The sequence below is a fragment of the Staurois parvus genome, unplaced genomic scaffold (genome assembly GCF_062004578.1).
Source record: "Staurois parvus isolate SC_StPar_1 unplaced genomic scaffold, SC_StPar_1.0 ptg000137l, whole genome shotgun sequence".
Taxonomy (NCBI): Eukaryota; Metazoa; Chordata; class Amphibia; order Anura; family Ranidae; genus Staurois; species Staurois parvus.
Window position 1 is genome coordinate 4,857,788 of NW_028317933.1, and position 19,656 is coordinate 4,877,443.

At 41.3% G+C, this 19,656-nt stretch overlaps 1 protein-coding gene across 3 annotated transcripts in view; it reads left to right on the forward strand.

Moving 5' to 3' along the window:
- STXBP4 (syntaxin binding protein 4) overlaps window positions 1-19,656 on the forward strand; it is a 222,179-nt gene that overhangs the window by 85,748 nt on the left and 116,775 nt on the right. For all 3 annotated transcript variants that reach the window (XM_089673286.1, XM_089673287.1, XM_089673288.1), the window contains exon 12: window positions 17,017-17,193. In XM_089673286.1, the coding sequence (XP_089529412.1) occupies window positions 17,017-17,193 (177 nt within the window). The remainder of the gene's footprint in view (window positions 1-17,016; window positions 17,194-19,656) is intronic.

The window sequence follows — 19,656 nt, forward strand, 5'->3', positions numbered from 1 at the left end:
CTTGAATCTGAATTACTCCAAAGGTCCCCCCCATACACACACCAAAGAATAAAGCCCCCTCAGATGCCAGGGCCCATAGTCAGCAGACAAAAGGTTAGCCTGCAGTCTCCTCCAAAAACCCCTGTCCCGGTTGGGTCTGTCACAGTGAACTTATCCTTTAATGCACAGAATGCATTAATGTAAAAAACCTTAAGGCTTTACAATCACTTTGAGACTGGGTTCACACTAATGTGGTGCGGGAAACGCTGCAAATCCTTTGCGTTTCCTGCACTGCATTGCAATCACATGGCGTTCATGTGATCTGGTGCAGGTGTCAATGTTAAATTAACGACACCCCGAAACAGATTGCGAAACGCGATTGCCAGAAATCGTATCGCGTGGGTGAGAACACCCATGCGATGCGATTCAAGTGCGGGTAAAAAAAAAAGTCCTGCACATTTTTGGTGCAGATGCTATGTGCTTTGAGCCATACAAAATTTATGGCTCAAACCAAACCACACAGGCATGTAATTCGCACAGGAATGGGGTGCGATTCCTGTGCGAGTTAAATGCGGTGTCCCAAACCACATTCGTGCGAACGCAGACTAAAATATCAAAACCCCATTAAAAAATAAATAAATCTATATATCCATTTGCTTACTGCTTACAATAGCCATAACTATGAGAGTGCCACATCATAACAGTCTTCAGTTTTTTAAATCACTTTTTCTGTCACTTTTTAAATAGCATTTATTTTCTTCCTTTCCTTTCCTTCCTTCAGTCTGCTTATTAAGGGAGGGGTTGCCCTTCTGGAAGCTCTCCTTAGAGATCTGGAGGAGCAAGTTGCAACACTGCGCAGAACCGACAACCCTGAAAGGGGTCTTCTGCTCTTTGAGAAGGTAGTTAATGGTATTGATGTGGAGGGCAGAGGGGCTAATCAGGATTATCAGGTAGGAAGATGGGTTACTGTAACGAGAGGGAGTGGTAGGGGCTCACAGAAAAGGAAGGCTGGCTGGGTTTGTACATCCAAACAGATTTGGCAAGTTGGGTAAGGATGTGGGGTGGCAAGCTCAGGGGTGGCAGCCCTGGATGTCACTGCTATCCCCAACAGCCAGGAGGGCAGACCATCTGGGAGAGGTGGTGAGGGTAGTGCAGGAAGGCCGAGACAGCTGGTGGTAGTAGGGGATTCTATAATCAGAAGGACTGATAGAATAATTTGCCGCCAGGATCGGCTCAACCGAATGGTTTGCGGTCTCCCTGGTGCCAGGGTTGGGCATGTAGTGGACCGGGTTGATAAATTACTGGGAGGGGCTGGGCATGACCCACCTGTCTTGGTCCATGTCGGAACCAATGACAGAATACATGGAAGGTGTGGGCTCCTTAAGAATCAATTTAAAGAACTAGGCTGCAAGTTGAAGGGAAGGACCTCCAAGGTGATATTCTGTGAAATACTACCTGTACCATGTGGAACTCTGGTTTCTAGAGCACTGGGCTGACTTTTCATTGGGGTGCAACCTATATGCTAGAGATGGTTTGCACCTAAATGGAAGAGGGTCTGCTGGGCTGGGGGAGAGGTTTATGGGAAGGCTGGAGGAGTATTTAAACTAAGATCGAGGGGGAAGGAGAATTGGATTAAAAAGGTAGACAGATCAGACAGGGGCAGTACTTATTGGTGGGTGGAATGGGGAAAGATGAGGGGAAGGCTATGGCAGATGATAAAAATCTTCCCATGTTACAAACAACCATTGGAACTGGTATAGTTTGTAAGAAAATAAAAAATATGCAAAATACGTGTGAACAAAGTGTCAATGAATTAAAGTGTTTGTTCACCAATGCCAGAAGTCTGCTAAGCAAAATAGAGTTAGAAGCTTTGGTGCATGAACAGAACTATGATTTAATTGGTATTCCCATGGGCAACAAGTTTAAAAGGCTAAAAATCAAACCTATGTGGCTTACGGACAAAGTTAAAAAAGCTATAGATAAGAAAAGAGCCTTTATTAAATATAAAAATGAAGGAACACTATCATCGTTTAAACATTACAAAGAATAATACAGAATATGCAAAAAGGAAATAAAGGCTGCAAAAATTGAAAACGAACAACAGATTGCAAAAGATAACAGGACTAACCCCCAAAAATTCTTCAAATATATTAATAGTAAAAAGGTCCGGTCTGAGCATGTAGACCCTTTACAAAATAATCTAGAGTGGGTGACTGGGGACAAAGAGAAGGCAAATTTATTAAATACCTTCTTCAACTCTGTGTATACAAAGGAGCATAGGGGAGCTCTTGTCCATAATGGGCATGGTATTGACACAGCTCCAGATGATCCACATTGGCTCACAATTGATATCCAAAAATATTGAGATAGAATAAAGGTGTATAAAGCACCTGGACCAGATGGCATACACCCACGGGTCCTTAAAGAATTTAGCTCTATCATTTCAAAGCCATTGTTTCTAATTTTTAGGGACACTTTAATGACTGGCATAGTACCACTGGATTGGCGTAAGGCCAATGTGGTGCCAATATTTAAAAGGGGTCAAAATCTTTACAAGTAATTATAGACCTGTTAGTTTACCTTCTATAGTTGGGAAGATACTGGAGAGTTTAATAAAAGACCACATAGATGAGTTCTTGCTGGAAAAAAATATTTGAAGCAACAGCCAGCATGGATTCATGAAAGACAGAAGTTGTCAGACAAATCTGATTTCTTTTTATGAGGAGATAAGCAAAACTTTGGACAGAGGGATGGCGGTGGATGCGGTATACTTGAATTTTGCAAAAGCATTTGACACACTTCCCCACACACGGCTAATGTGTAAGGTAAAGTCTACAGGCTTGGAAGAATCCGTATGTAAATGATTGAAAACTGGCTAAAAGATCGTGCTCATAGAGTAGTGGTTAATGATTCATACTTTAAATGGTCTAGGGTTGTCAGTGGTGTACCCCAAGGTTCAGTGTTGGGATCGTTACTTTTTAATATATTTATAAACGAGATGGGGTCTGGGATTAAAAATCCCATTTCAGCCTTTGCAGATGACACCAAGCTGTGCAGTGTAATAACGTCCTTACAGGATGTCTCCTACTTACAAGCCGACCTCAATGCACTGTTTAATTGGGCAACTATGTCGCAAATGAGATTTAATGTTGATAAATGTAAGGTTCTGCACTTGGGGGCTAAGAATATGCATGCATCATACATACTAGAGGGGGTACAACTGGGGGAGTCAATAGTGCAGAAGGATCTGGGAGTTCTGGTAGATCACAAGATTAATAATGACATGCAATGCCAAGCTGCGGTTTCTAAAGCGAGCAAAATCCTCTCTTGTATTAAGGTATTATTATGGTATTATAATACCTTAAGGTATTAACGAGGTATAGACTCGAGCTACAGAGATATCATTTCCCCCGGTACAAATCATTAGTAATACCTCATCTGGAATATGCAGTTCAATTTTGGGCACCATTTCACAAAAAGAACATTGGGGAACTGGAGAAAGTACAGAGAAGGGCAACCAAACTGATAAGAGGCACGGAGGAGCTCAGCTATGAGGAAAGATTAGAGGAACTGAGTTTATTCTCTCTTGAGAAAAGGAGATTAAGGGGGGATATGATCTCCATGTATAAATTCATCAGTGGTTCATATAGTGAACTCGGTGTAGTGTTTTTCACCCTGAGATCATCACAGAGGACAAGAGGGCACTCTTTACGTCTGGTGGAAAATAAATGTAATCTCCAAACACAGAAAGGGCTGTGAAAATGTAGAATAGACTCCCTCAAGTGTTGGTTCTGGCCAGCTCAGTGGATTGCTTTAAAAAAGTCCTGGATTGTTTCTTGGATACACAGAATATAACTGGATATAACATTTATAGGTAAAGTTGATCCAGGGAATATCCGATTGCCTCTCGGGGGATCAGGAAGAAATTTTTTTCCCCTGCAGGAACAAATTTGATCATGCTTTGCTGAGGGTTTTTTTTTTTTTTTGCCTTCCTCTGGATCAACTGTGGGTGTAGGATTATAACTTTTTTTTATGGTTGAACTGGAGTGATTTTTTGTCTTTTTTTCAGCCAGACAAACTATGTAACTATGCTAAGCCATTACTGGGAATGACTGTACCTTCTTATCTAACTGCATCAAAATTGCACAGCGCTCTCCAAAAATTCAGTTTGAATGAAGATATGGAAATAAATGATTTTTTTTCCCTTTCAGTGTTCCAATCATGCTTTTGTGCTGGAGATCAATTGTCAAAAGCAATCTACAGGATTAATATGGGGAACGTCACTCAATTTTCCTCTCATATATCCTCCAATAAACATGAATTCTTGAACATATGAAGTAGAATAGCAAATGACAGTGTCAGCTTTACAGCAATCCACGGAATGGCTGAAGTAAATATACCTCTCCAGAATGTTCATTTAAAGCAATATTAAACCCAAAAGCAAACATTTAATATATTGCAGCTTATCAATTCTTAGTTGTGATCCAGCCAGCAAGTCTTGTTTTTCAAAAGCTCAAGCATGTATCAGTTTACGTGGACGTGACAACCCAATTAACACTGGCAGGAGTGGTTAAAGGATAAGTTCACTTTTCGTAACCTGTTACAAAAGGACCTGCTCCCCCCTGACCCCCCCATTTTGACAGCTAATGGGGGATCTTCTCCCTCCTACTAGCTGTCAGAATGTAAAAAAGACGTGGCCGTGTGGGGCTCTGCCCGCTCGCCAGATCACTCATTCACAGTATTCTGTGAATGAGGAAACTACAAGTTCTTACAGCCTTTGCAGCTGTCGGCTTGTAGTTCTCAATGAACTACCACGGTGCTGTTACCACTACCGTGGTAGTTCATTGATTCTTCCTGTTGGAGTGTATCTTCCTGCCTGTATGAGGTACGAGCACACAGCTATACTGACAGGTCTGCAGGAGTCCTGCATGGCACTAGCAATCTGCTGATCGCTGGTGCAATGTTTTGCAGGCTCCCAAAACAAAAAAATGGTAAATGCGCATTTTTTTACCCGCGTACCTATGCGTTTACATCACGTGGTCTCGTGACTTCCTCTGGGTCCCCGAGGAAGTCACGAGACCACGTGATGTAACGTGTAGGTACGCTGATACACAGCTTCCGGTTTTGAAGTGACGCACTTCCGGTACGGGACGCTATCTTGAAAACTCCTAGGAAGTACCACATGAATGCAGTTTACCCACACAGAGGAGAGGAAAGAGGCTGTATTTAAATGTGAGTTACTTCTTAGTTAAAATAAAAGAACTGCAAGCTTGATTTACTACACTATGGAGGATCTCTTTTTTGCTCACTAGTATGTGAGTGAGATTTCACAGAATACCTGCTTAGAGGGCCCTAAAGGTCTCAGAGAAGAAAATTTGGAGGAGGCTTAATAGGAAACAGCTTGGGAAGGAGATTTACCAGCCGGGATTGTTGAGGATCCAGGGTGATCCTGAAGGCTTTCTGGCCCTTAGGGGTCGCAGAAAAGAGGTGAGGAGGCACTACAGCTGGAGTGGAGAAGTGTGTTGGCACTCACACGATTGAGCACTAATTGCACATTGCATGTGTATGTTGCATCACCTATATATTCAATTATTGGACTTATTTTGATTTATTTATGAGATTTGAAGTGGCACCATCACAATATATATTTTTTATTTTTATTTTAAGTAATATTGTTGAGATATTTGTTGACACTCATTTAGGGCACCAAGGTGACCCTGTCACTTTAGGATGTATCACATTTATTTATGTTTTCATTATCACTATTCACATTAAGGCTTGAAATACTATTAATGGTGATTTAGTATAGTAGCGCTACACTATTCTATATTATTCTTTAAAATTATCAGCTTTTATATTTTCCTGTAAAACCTTTATCCCAAAAAGAAAAAACAACTTGTTTGCTCTAGCTGATTATTAAGTGGGAGCTGCAGTTTGGCTTCAGTTAGTGTATCTAAATCTGCTAGTACATTTAATACTACTCTCCCCCCCCCCCCAGTGGACAGTGCTACTGTCTGTTGTGGCCCCTGTGCTCATTCATTCAGAGTTGTGATTCACTAATATAGGAGGTGTGTTACTGGCAAGATTACCAGGTAAAAAGAGAAGGAAAAAAAGCAAAAAAAAAAAGAAAACTGTTGCAGTCAGCACATCTAATGATTGGTAAGCTGCAATATACACTGCTGAAAAAAAATTAAAGGAACGTTTTTTACTCATAGTACAGCATCATGTCAATTAAACTCCTGGGATATTGATCTGGTCAGTTAAGTAGCAGGAGGGGGTTGGTAATCAGTTTCAGCTTCTTTGGTGTTAATGACATTAACAACAGGTGCACTAGATGGGCAACAATGAGACAACCCCCAAAAAGGAGTGGCTGACCACTGACATTTTTTTCCCCTACTCATCTTTTCTGACTGTTTTTCACTAGTTTTGCATTTGGTTAGGGTTATTGTCACTACTGGTAGCATGAGGCGGTACCTGGAACCTACAGAGGTTGCACAGGCAGTCCAACTCCTCCAGGATTGCACATCAATAAGTGCTTTTGTCAGAAGGTTTGCTGTGTCTCCCAGCACAGTCTCAAGAGCATGGAGGAGATTCCAGGAGACAGGCATATACTCTAGGAGAGCTGGACCGGGCCATAGAAGGTCCTTAACCCATCAGCAGGACCGATATCTGCTCCGTTGTGCAAGGAGGAACATGATGAGCACTGCTATCACTGCACTTTTTCTCCCCCTAATGCCAAACGTGGCGATATTTACTCCCACTGATACCAGGTAAATTTCCACTATTGCTGGCCACAGTCTGTCCCCCCCTAAAGTTTGAAATATAATAACCTTTCCCTTTGTTTAGAAAGTTTGGAGACCCCTGGGCTAGACAATGGCACGCTGACTGCCATTAGGTATCGAAATGAAATCTTTGGACCCTTGGCAGACCCTACGCTGGTGCAGTGGGTCCTGGGTTCCTCCTGGTGCATGATAATGCCTGGCCTCATGTGGTGAGAGTATGCATGCAGTTCCTGGAGGATGAAGGAATTGATAACATTGACTGACCCCCATGCTTGCCTGACCTAAATCCAATAGAACACCTCTGGGATATCATGTTTTGGTCCATCCAACACCACCAGGTTGCACCTCAAACTGTCCAGGAGCTCAGTGATCTGGGAGGAATACCCCAGGACACCATCTGTCATCTCATAAGGAGCATGCCCCGATTTTGTCAGGCATGCATACAAGCACATGGGGGCCATACAAACTAATGATGACCATTTTGAGTTGCTGCAATGAAATTCCAGCAAAATGGACTAGCCTGCTGCATCATTTTTTCACTTTGATTTTCGGGGTGTCTTTGAATTCAGTCCTCTGTAGGTTAGTAATTTTCATTTCCATGAAACCATGGGGAATCCCTTTGTTTCTAACACATTACCCAGTCCATATCAGTATAGATATCCAGCATATTTTTCCCGATTTTCTTCCATTATTACATATAAGTTCCCTTGTGATGTTTGGGCCCTTCCAAATTCTTTACCTCCCTATAGGTATTTGTTTAAAACATTCAGAATCTTACACCCTGACCATTACCTGTAACAAGGTGCAAAAATTCACAATGTTAAATCCAGGACTCCTCTTCAGCATTTATTGCTCAATATGGAAAAGGAACACAAGAGGGCCTCAACTAAGTGTAGTATTAACCACTTCATTACCGTGTCATAGCCGGAAGACTGCTTGCTACAGCGTCTCTCTTGTTCTGGGCGGGTATCTCCCGTGTGCCCCCTGTGGATGGGGGGGGGGGGGTACTGAGAAAATCTTTTTTTTTCAAAATTGTCTTTTTTTCATTTGTTTAGCACAAAATGAAAAACCCAGTGGCGATTAACTACTTGCCTGCTGTCTCACTTTAAATGACAACTGCACAGTCATGCAACACTGTACTCATGTGAACTGGGTACTAACATGTCCGTGAAGTAAAAACAAAAGATATTTTGCGAGATGGATAAACAAAGTCGGGAAGGATGCCAAATCTTCTACCAATTTAAGGAGAGAAACAACCTCCACCATACCCCACGGTGTATGCATATATACCTTACCAAATTCTGAGACCTATAAAAGGATGGTCACTTGCGAATTTTAATAAAGGTTAAAAACACTCACATTGAATGAGGATATCACAGGCAATGTGCATGGATCATGGATATATGTCACAGCATCCGATCCTCCTTTCGCGGTCACTTCCTCTGACCCTGTCTGACGTGTTTCGTCATAACAAACGTCATCAGTGGGAGTGGCCTGAGGACAGAATCACACACCATTACTTATATAGACAGCGGAAGAGGTCAGAAGGATAAAAGTGTCCTTGCGCAAATAGCATACCAGCACCTTCAATACAACAATCAGGGTGCTCAGCAACACTGCAAGGTCACATGATCTAACATGATCATGATTAATGGAAAAGGATAAACAACGCAATACCCTCTCCCATAAGGATAATTGGTACCGCACTTAATACTGCTGACTAATGGAGGAAAGATATTAATACTACGAAAAGGATTATGAAAATACAGATGTTGAAACATATACAAAATTAAAAAAAAAACCCATAAAGATCACAATTTGCCAGCTCAAAAGGAGGTAGATACAAAACTGGAGCAAAAATAAAATCAACTATTATTAATAAAACAACATCCCAGTCCACATTAAGACCATAGGGTATGTAGGTTCTCAGGTCATAAATCCAATGCGCTTCCAACTTTTGATATCTCCCTTCTGATAGAACTTCCTCTCCAATTGGATAAATCTTTGTCAATAGCTATAAATAAAGTTCCTGCCAGATTTTTTGGTGGCAATTAGCATAATGTCTAGAAAGATAAAAGCCCTGTTTTGATATTTGCAAAATGCTCATTGAGACTCACTTGTAATGTGCGCACTGTGCGCTCCACAGTGTTTACATTTGCCTTAACCGGAAGTGATGACAATTCTCATAGTTTCCAGTCTCATAGACCATAGAGATGATCCAGTCTCCGTTCTCTATCCGCAACTGCCGGATTTCAGGCTCCCCGGTGCGCAGGAAAACAAGGTATGGGCACTGGTGATCAGGGGAGGGGGAGGACAATGCCTCCTGCTGCTTGTTAAAGTGGGCAGTCCGCTGCTCAGATCACTATTCTGGGTTAGGGAGTTGCCTGATGAAAATTTGATACTGGGGTTATAACTGACAGCTGCAGCCATAACCCCGGTATAACCTCTTGAACACAATCAAGTACATGATTATGCGTTAAGTGGATAGATATTGTAAACGTTACTCATGTTGAAATCTTGTTTGCCAAAACTCCCGCAGCAATAAAAAGAAGAAAATCGATCAATCCAAAGAGTAATGTGCCGCTCTCTTAGCCTTTAGTCACAAAAGGGTTTTTGGATGGAAGTTCCACTTCAAAAATAATTGTGATGGTAATAATTGTTAGAATACTTCATGTTCAACTCTTAAAGTGGGCAAGTATATTTTTCTTTATATTTTCCATTAATTGTCAAGAGATTAATTGGCTTGGAGAGCTTGCTATTTTGTTTTGTATTTAGTATAAGAGCCAGATAGCATAGCCAAGTATTGTCTGCAAAGATGTTTTCAACATTTTTCATCTAATGAAAATAACCAGAACATGCTGTCTTTATTCCTCATCAATAACCTTCAGCCACTTCATATTCTAGCATACTTAATACCACCCAGTTGTCACTCTCCTTACCTGAAGTGAAAATTGTGTTAAAAAGGGTCAGATTAAATTTGACTTTTCTATCCAATATCTCACTTTTAAATGAGTGCTAGAGCAGATGAAAGGCGGTGCAAGGAAACTCAATAACCCACTGTAAAAGCGGCTGCTTGTTCGCTGGTCAATATATACCAGCCTTTTGCAAAGTATGGTACTCCTGTAGGTCACAAGTGTTTGGGAGTGCCATTTAATTTGGCTTTTTATTCTTACAAGAAGTTCTCTTGTACAAATAATCCTGTTTTAGTGAACCATATGAATCAAAAAGGTAGATTATTTTTTTTTTTAGAGGACCAGACAATGAGGTTGAATGCTGGTCTAATGAATAACTGAATGCTGTTTTAAAATGGAGATCTGTAGAAGCCCTTCTAACTACTTGGTAAGCAGAAATGAAATGGTTGTGCAGCAGGGTGGATAAAAATCAATAATTTTTTGGAAAAAATCAAAATAATTGGATTTTTTTGATTTAAATCGGATTTGTTTTATTTGAATTGGATTTTTTTTAATAAAATGCTTTTTGAGGAAAATATATTACCATCCACAGGTTATTCCATCATGAAATAAAGATTAGTTTTTTAATTATGTAGAATAAGGCTGTATATGTTTAATTTTTTTGGTAAATAAATTCCATGAATCCATTCACAATGTCATGCTCTTCCAGAGGTTTTTGTAAGATTATTGGGCAGTTTCTCTGCCTACAAGATATTATCACAGATGCTTGATTTACTTTTGCAGTTCTCAAAACTGAATTTGACTCAGCGGAGATCACATGCCTCTTCTTCACAGCAAAAATGTTATAACATGAACAGAGTTAAGAAAAAGACCTTCATCCTAACTTCTACAAACCTATGAATACAGAATCAACCCCTTCACTGCTAAGTTTCAAGAAGTTCAGTGAATAGAATAGAAACAATATTTTTCTGATTGTTTGGAGTGGCATAGATCTGCACAAGAAGAAAGTTAAACTAAGTGTGAGGAGGAAGGGGCTGACAGTCTTTCTTAAAATATATATATTTTGTTTAGCCAAATTAGTTAACAAACATGGATGTTTAAGCAAATCACATATGCTGGAATGTTATTGTTTCAGTTGAATAAATCTATTTAAATTGTTATTATTAAGGTAATGATTATTTTTCTCCTTCCTAAGTACAACAGAAAAGTTGTCCAAATATGAATGATTAACCTGTTAAACTGGGGATAAAAAAACTAATATGAAAAGTTGTTATTCTAAAAATCTTCATCTACTTGCATATTAAAGTTATACCAGCAAGAATTAGTCTTTATGTAGAAAACTAGGATATAAATCAAGCCTTACTGACTAGTGATTTAAATCGTGATTTAAATCAGTTTGATTTAAATCAAATCCACCCTGCTGTGCACTAATGCGTCATCCAATGACAAGCGTTGAAGTTGAAGCACCAAACCACTGCTAAGAGGTCCAGATACAACTTTATTCTATTAAAGGTCAAGGGTATAATTCAAGAATTATCCAACCTGTTTGGGGGGTCTAAGTGCCCCCTTCATCAGGGCTGGAAAGAGGAAGTGGAAAAATTGAGGAAATCCTCTTTTGTTAAGTGATTGAACAATACTGACTGGCATATCCAAGGCTTTGGATATCTTTTTATGTCCGTTTAGATCTTTATAAAGTTCCATTACCTTGTAACGCAGGTCTTTTGACAGTTTTTTTCTGCTCCCCATGGCTGCTCCCATGGTAGGTAGCCTGCTCCATGCATCCATGTGAGAGCTAACAAACTCATTGACTATTTATACACAGTCACTAATTGCAATTTAAAAAGCCACAGATGTGGGAAATTATCCTTTAATTGCCATTTTAACCAGTGTGTGTCACCTTGTGTGTCTGTATCAAGGCCAATAATTCCAGGCCATAGAAACTTTTGATCAAGGCCATTTGGGTGATTTATGTTATCGTTATGATTTAAAAAAGAGCCAGACAACATATAATAACTATCCTTAAAATAAATTTTTTGGCATGATCGTATTTTCAATATTGGTGCCAAACTTTCATGATTTCTGCCAGGGGATGCAAACTTTTGATCACAACTGTATACTTTCCTGCTCACCGGCCTGATCCTCCTCTTCTGTGCTGCCCTGCGTGCGCTCTCAGCTACTCCTCTTCAGTGTCTACCATCATAGCAAGTCTTCTATTAACCGCTTAGTGGCGTCATATGACGTCCTCAAGAACCGTGCCCCCTGGGGTGAGCTCTGTGATCACTGTGTCCTTTGAACACAGCTGATCACATGACATGGTAAAGGGCCAATCACAGCGCCTTTTTGCCACGTGATCAGCTGTGTTCAGTGACACAGCTGACCACAATGTAAATACAATTGCCAGTTATTGACTGCACTTTTCTCACACTGTCACACCGTGAGGAGAGCAAGTAATCGGCAACTGTATATTAACGTCAGGACATCAGTGCTTTCCCAGAAGTGTCTTTCAGTGCAGTCCCAACAGTGTACATGAGTGCTGCATATCGGTGCCCATCAGTGCAGCCTCATCAGCACACATCAGTGAAGGAGAAAAATTAACCTGTTTTGCAAAATTTTATACAAGAAAAAAAATATTTTTTCAAAATGTTTGGTCTTTTTTTTGTTTGTTTAGCAAAAAATAAAAAAAAACCCAGTGATGATTAAATACCACCAAAAGAAAGCTCTATATATTTCAAAAAAATTATACAAATTTCATTTGGGTACAGTGTTGCATGACCGCGCAATAGTCATTCAAAGCGCGACAGCACTGAAAGCTGAAAATTGGCCTTGGGCAGGAAGGGGGTGAAAGTGCCCAGTAGGAGAGTGGTTAATAGATTATTTAAGGTGCAAGCCCAACCTATTCATAACTAAACTTAAACCTGCTCCCACCCTGCTTCTAAATCCTATTCTATCTACCCTGTGAAAGGAAGATGAGCACTGCCAGAGCCCTACAAAATGATCTCCAACAGGCCACTGGTGTGAATATCTCGGACCAAACAATCAGAAACCAACTTCATGAGGGTGGCCTGAGGGCCTGACATCCTCTATTGGGCCTTGTGCTCACTGAGAGCACCATAGAGCTCGATTTGCACTTGCCATTGAATACCAGAATTGGCAGGTCCACCACTGGCACCCTGTGCTTTTCACAGATGAGAGGAGGTTCACCCTGAGCACATGTGACAGACGTGAAAGGGTCTGGAGAAGCTGTGGAGAACGTTACGCTACCTGTAACAACTTTCAACAAAACCGTTTTGGTGGTGGGTCAGTGATGGTCTGGGGAGGCATATCCATAGAGAGAACCTCTACAGGCTAGACAATGGCACCCTGACTGCCATTAGGTATCGGGATGAAATCCTTGGACCCATTGTCAGACTTTATGCAGATGCAGTGGGTCCTGGGTTCCTCCTGGTCCACGACAATGCTTGGCCTTGTGGCGAGAGTATGCAGGCAGTTCCTGCAGGATGAAGGTATTGATACCATTGAATGGCCCCCATGCTCGCCTGACCAAAATCCAATAGAACACCTCTGGGATATCATGTTTTGGTCCATCCGACGCCGCCAGGTTGCACCTCAGACTGTCCAGAAGCTCAGTCATGCCCTGGTCCAGAATTGGGAGGAAATACCCCAGGACACAATCCATTGTGTCATAAGAAGCATGCCCCGACGTTGTCAGACATATATACAAGTACGTGGGGCCATATAAACTAGTGAGTACCAATTTGAGTTGCTGCAATGAAATTTCAGCAAAATGAACTAGCCTGCTGCATCATTTTTTCACTTTGATTTTCAGGGTGTCTTTGAATTCAGTCCTCTGTAGGTTGATAATTTTCATTTCCATCAAACGATGGGGCATCTTTACATTCCTAACGCATCGCCCAGTCCATATCAGTATAGATATCCAGCATGATATTTTTCCCCATTGAGATCTGATGTGTTTTCAAAGTATTCCTTTTGAGCATTTTTTTGAGCAGTGTAATTACAGTGGATATAAAAAGTCTACACACCCCTGGTAAAATGTCAGGTTACTGTGATGTAAAAAAATTAGACAAAGATAAATCATTTCAGAACTTTTTCCACCTATAATGTGGCCTATAAACCATACAACTCAATTGAAAAACAAACTTAAATCTTTTTTTGGGGGGGGGGGGAGTAAACATAACAAAACTAAAATAATGTGGTTGCAGAAGTGTGCACACCTTCTTATTACTGGGGATGTAGCTCTGTTCAGAATTAAGCAGTCACGTTAAAAATCATGTTAAATAGGAGTCAGTACACACCTGTCATCATTTAAATTGCCTCTGATTAACCCCAAATAAAGTTCAGCTGTTCTAGTAGGTCTTTCCTGACATTTTCTTAGTCACATCCTACAGCAAAAGGCATGGTCCACAGAGAGCTTCCAAAGCATCAGAGGGATCTCATTGTTAAAAGGTATCAGGAGAAGGGTACAAAAGAATTTCCAAGGCATTAGATATACCATGGAACACAGTGAAGACAGTCATCATCAAGTGGAGAAAATATGGCGCAACAGTGACATTACCAAGAACTGGACATCCCTCCAAATTTGATGAAAAGACAAGAAGAAAACTGGTCTGGGAGGCCGCCAAGAGGCCTTCAGCAACATTAAAGGAGCTGCAGGAATATCTGGTAAGTACTGGCTGTGTGCTACATGTAACAACAATCTCCCATATTCTTCGTATGTCTGGGCTACGGGGTAGAGTGGCAAGATGGAAGTCATTTCTTACGAAAAAAACATCCAAGCCCAGATAAATTTTGTAAAAACACATCTGAAGTCTCCCAAAAGCATGTGGGAAAATGTGTTATGGTCTGATGAAACCAAGGTTGAACTTTTTGTCCATAATTCCAATAGATATCTTTGGCACAAAAACAACGCTGCACATCACCAAAAGAACGCCATACCCACAGTGAAGCATGGTGGCAGCATCATGCTTTGGGGCTGTTTTTTCTTCAGCTGGAACTGGGGCCTTAGTCAAGGTAGAGGGAATTATGAATAGTTTTAAATACCAGTCAGTATTGGCACAAAACCTTCAGACTTCTGCTAGAAAGCTAAACATGAAGAGGAAATTAATCTTTTTCAGCATGACAACGACCCAAAAATAAATCCAAATCAACAATGGAAGAAGAATAAAGTTTTGGAATGGCCCAGCCAGAGCCCAGACCTTAGTCCGATCAAAAATCTGGGGGGTGATCTGAAGAGGGCTGTACACAGGAGATCCCCTCCCAATCTGACAGGTTTGGAATGTTTTTGCAAGGAAGAGTGGGCAAATATTGCCAAGTCAAGATGTGCCATGCTGATAGACTCCTACCCAAAAAGACTGAGCGTTGGAATCAAATCAAAAGGCGCATCAACAAAGTATTAGTTTAAGGGTGTGCACACTTATGCAACCATATTATTTTAGTTTTTTACTTTTACTTCCCTCCACCTAAAATATTTCAGTTTGTTGTTCAACTGATTTGTACAGTTTATAGGTTACATTAAAGGTGGAAAAAGTTCTGAAATGATTTATCTTTGTCTCATTTTTTTTCGTCACCGAAACCTGAATTTTTATATCCACTTTACCTGTAATAAATAAATACGGAAGCTGCCGCTGCTAACCCTTCCATCACTAGTTAAATGCTTGACCTGCCAGCAAGCCAACATCTTCAGCCTCAATATTTCTGATTGTATTCGTTTTCTTTAAAGGAACCCTATCAGGTTCCTAAAGAAATGCAAATGGCAATCCCTTACAGTAGAAAAGATCGTATACTCACCTCTGTGGCTCCCCATGTCTCCTACTTCCCCCTCCTTTCCAGCGCTATAGCCCCCATAAGACTCTTTGATTTCTGACACCTCTAGGAGTGTGGGACACTTGTCTCCTCCACTTCCACTGTTCTGTTCCCACCCCCTATATCACCTCAGAGGATGGAACCACTCTGTCACGCAGGCTGCAGATGGGGATTTGAAGTGGCCAATTCAACACAAATTATGCAGGCATGGTCCACTGCTGTCATGTATTCATCACTGCAGTGCATGTCGATAGGAAATGCATGAAAAGGGCTTCAGGAGATCAGCAACACTGAGATGCAGCTAAGAATAAAAAAGATGAAAACAAGTTTATTTGAAAAAACGGGAACTATTTACAATATATGATGCTTCAGCAAACTAAATGTCATTTGTTTAGGGCAGTCATCTCTAAATAGCAGACTTCAGCCTGGACCGGGCAACAGGTCTGTCAGGAATGCTGCAGTCTCGCCATTCAGCTGTCTGTGTCTCATCTGTTTGCCACACCCTCCCTTTATACCCACCAGCACTCCCTCCTGCGTTGTAAAGTGGGGCTGTATTGTAAAGGGGGGACCTTAAAGTGTTACTAAACCAACAACAGAAAAATCAGTTTATATATACAGTAAAGCATACTTTGTCATATTCACTGTGGAACCTAAGGTGTTAATCCTCCACATTGTGTAAAAAGGCTGTTTGATCCTGTCTTCTCTGATCCTCCCCTTCTTCCACAGTCCCCAATCCATCTGCTGATAGAACAGAGCCTTGGGGGCAAGCTGCACTAGCTCAGTTTCGTGTGTATTGCTATAGAGTTTTTTTCTCTTGGAAGAGTGCATGTGATCAGCACAGGGCCAATCAGCACCTTCCAGACAGAGGGTCAAGGGTCATGCAGCCTCATAAGACAATCAGGGGAGAATGAAAACTCCTCCTACAAGATTTAACCAGTGCTCTGCTGGACACTGATAGAAGTCACAAGACTGCTTTATACTGTTGATGAGAAAAGGTATTTAGCAGTTTATATTTACTACGATAATTATACTTCCATGTTCTGCATGTGGGAGACCAGATATAATTAATGCAGGGTCCTGGGTTTAGTAAAACTTTAATGCAAAGAAGAGCACTGTCAAGGGAGGACTTTGACAGAATGACAGGCCACTATGAAGTAAAGGAGTGGGGGGGCTCTGTGATGTAAAGGGGGACTGTGATGTAAATGGAGGGTTGTTGATGTTAAGGGGAGGATCGATGTAAAGGGGACTGTGATGTGTAGGGGGAACAAGGACGTTGATATAGAAGGGGGTTTGTGATGAGATTTGGACCTCTGCTGGAAGAAGATTTTACTGATTGGACCTCTTTGAATTTTCATTCCTTGACCCTGATTTAGGGTTTACATGGACTTTAAATTCTGGAGAAGCTGATGCTTTAATTTTGGACATAAATCATGGGATATCTAAACTTCTACATCATATTTACACCATGGGAGTAAGCAGAGGTGGTTAAGCGTAACTCTTTCATTTCTTATTGTCGTCCCCAGGAAGCTAAAGCCGCCATTGAGGAAACGAGAGCCCTGCGTAGCAGAATCCACCTGGCTGAAGTGGCGCAGAGACAAGCGCGAGGCGTGGAGATGGACTATGAAGAAGTCATCCGCCTCCTGGAAGCTGAAATAACGGAGTTGAAAGCCCAGCTTGCTGAACACTCCGGCCAAAGTAAAGTAAGCCGAACTGCCACAGTCCGTTACCATGGCTTCCCCTGAGCAGTCATGTGGCCCCAGCTCTTTCCCTTTCAGTAAAGTAGGTCAGCATTTGTCTTGTATTATTCTGTGCTTGCAGTGATGTGCAGTGCTGAAGACAGTGTGGGCGTAGAGACCCTTTCTATTAGAAAAGCCGGTATTAGTTTGTTTGTGGCAGAGAGAAGCAGGAGTTTGCACAGATGACTGGATTATACACTCAAGTGCACCTGTCATCTTACAAGCAAACACTGTGCTGGACAGAGGATAAGAGGAAGTTGTTTTTTTTTTCCCAGTTACACTGGATGGAGTCATACAGTTGCAAGAAAAAGTATGTGAACCCCTTGGGAGTATGTGGAGTTTTGCATGAATTGGGCATAAAATGTGCTCTGAATGTCATCCAAGTCACAACAATAGAAGAACACAGTCTGCTGAACATAATACTACACAAACATTAGATGTTGCCATGGTTTAATTGCACATAACATGTAAACATTCACAGTGCAGTTTAAATTAAACCATGGCAACATCTAATGTTTGTGTAGTATTATGTTCAGCAGACTGTGTTCTTCTATTGTTGTGACTTAGATGACGTTCAGAGCACATTTAATGCCCAATTCATGCAAAACTCCACGTAATTCCAAAGGGTTCACATACTTTTTCTTGCAACTGTAGATACCCAGTCTACTCAACATTCAGTATTTACTGGGAACAAGGGGAGTGTAAGATGTGGATTGGCTCAGTATATTACAGATGGATACAATTTTAGAACCCGTGTAAGCAAACTTCATCTCATCATCCGCTCTGGATAGACTATACCTTTACAATTATTTTTGTTTTCTCTTTGCCATGTTAGCTGTGATGGAAGGAAAGTTTATTTTATTATTTTATTTTTTTTACCCATTACGACCAGTAGGAAAATTAGAGCTACACAAATAAAAATGAGAAGGCAGCTAACATTATATTTAACGCCAGTACTTTCTTGTTTTTTTTTTTGATGGCGTTGGAAATGGTTATTGCAGAACTAAAGACACCGCACTCTCTCTTCTCCAACGGTCTGAAGTTCGCTAGGGATTCCTCACTGCCATCTTCCTGGTGACTGTATTAGGCCATCTTGCTGGATTACAATAAAAAATCATCAAACAGCGCAAATCAAAACTCAAAAAAATATAATAAATAATAAAAATAATACAAAAAACTTATAATCAATATAATATCAATTGAATAGTCCCACTCCAACAAAATAATTATTGAGATGAACATGGTGAGTAGAGTGACATTGAAAAGTCAAAAAATCCTTGACCCATGTTCACACCCGTTAGTGCTCAGATCACATACCGCACTCACCAGACAATGGTGAAAAAAACGCCTTAATTATGGGTTTTGGAGTCCTAGACCCATTTAATTTAGCCTCCAATCACCAGGTTTAGGTGGAACTCCCCCAATGCAGGTATAGATATATGCCTCAGACCTCCAAACAGTCTCCAACCTCCAGGATCACCAGAGATCACTCGCCATAGAAAGATGATTGGTACAAAGAAAAAAAATGTATATAGTGTAATACTTCAAGACTCAAACAGGATGAATGCAAATACCAAACCACTCACATTTTAGAAGAATATAATCAGCATTTATTGTTTATATGGAGCCAGAACGCCACATCACCAGGGTAAAGATCTCCCAGTCAGCAATAGTAAGAATCCACCCTCAAGCAAAAGGGCCCCTGAGAGTGCCGCACGCTGGCGTGCGCTCCACTCACCAGAAGTGACGAGGTACGTTGGACGGTGAAGCTGGAAATGCGTCAACGCGTTTCACCCCTCCTCCAGGGCGTTTTCACAGACCATCTTGATGGATTGCCGTGGGTAACATAACTCCTGCACACGCATAGGAGTAAGTCATCTCAGCACCCAGGAACTACACCAGCGATGTAAACTGGCCTGCGCGTGCGCAGCCTAGTGTACGTGCCGCAGAGGACTGTGACTGGGCAGGTAGGTTTACGTTAATCTTGAAGAGACCTTGAATTTTTCTTTTGCATTAAATAGCAAGTTTATTAAAGTAGTTCTAAAGGCAGAATTTTTATTTTTTTTTATCCTAATGCATTCTATGCAGTAAGGTAAAAAATCATCTGCAAGCAGCTCCCTCCCCCCCCCCCCCCCTCATACTTACCTGGCCAGATCTTAATCCAGCAATGTGCACAAGTGCAGAGGCGCTCTCTCTCTCTCTCTCTCTCTCCTCATTGGCTCAGACACAACAGTGGGAGCCGTTGGCACCTGCTGCTGTCAATCACAGCTAGTGTTGGACACACAGAGCAGGGCTCAGGAGTGAGCATGCACTAGTGCCCCCATAGCAGGGGGGGTTGCTGTGGGGGCCCTTGGAGGGGGGAGGAGCAATGGCGAGGGACCTGAGAAGAGGAAGATCAGGGCTGCACTGTGCAAAATCACTGCACAG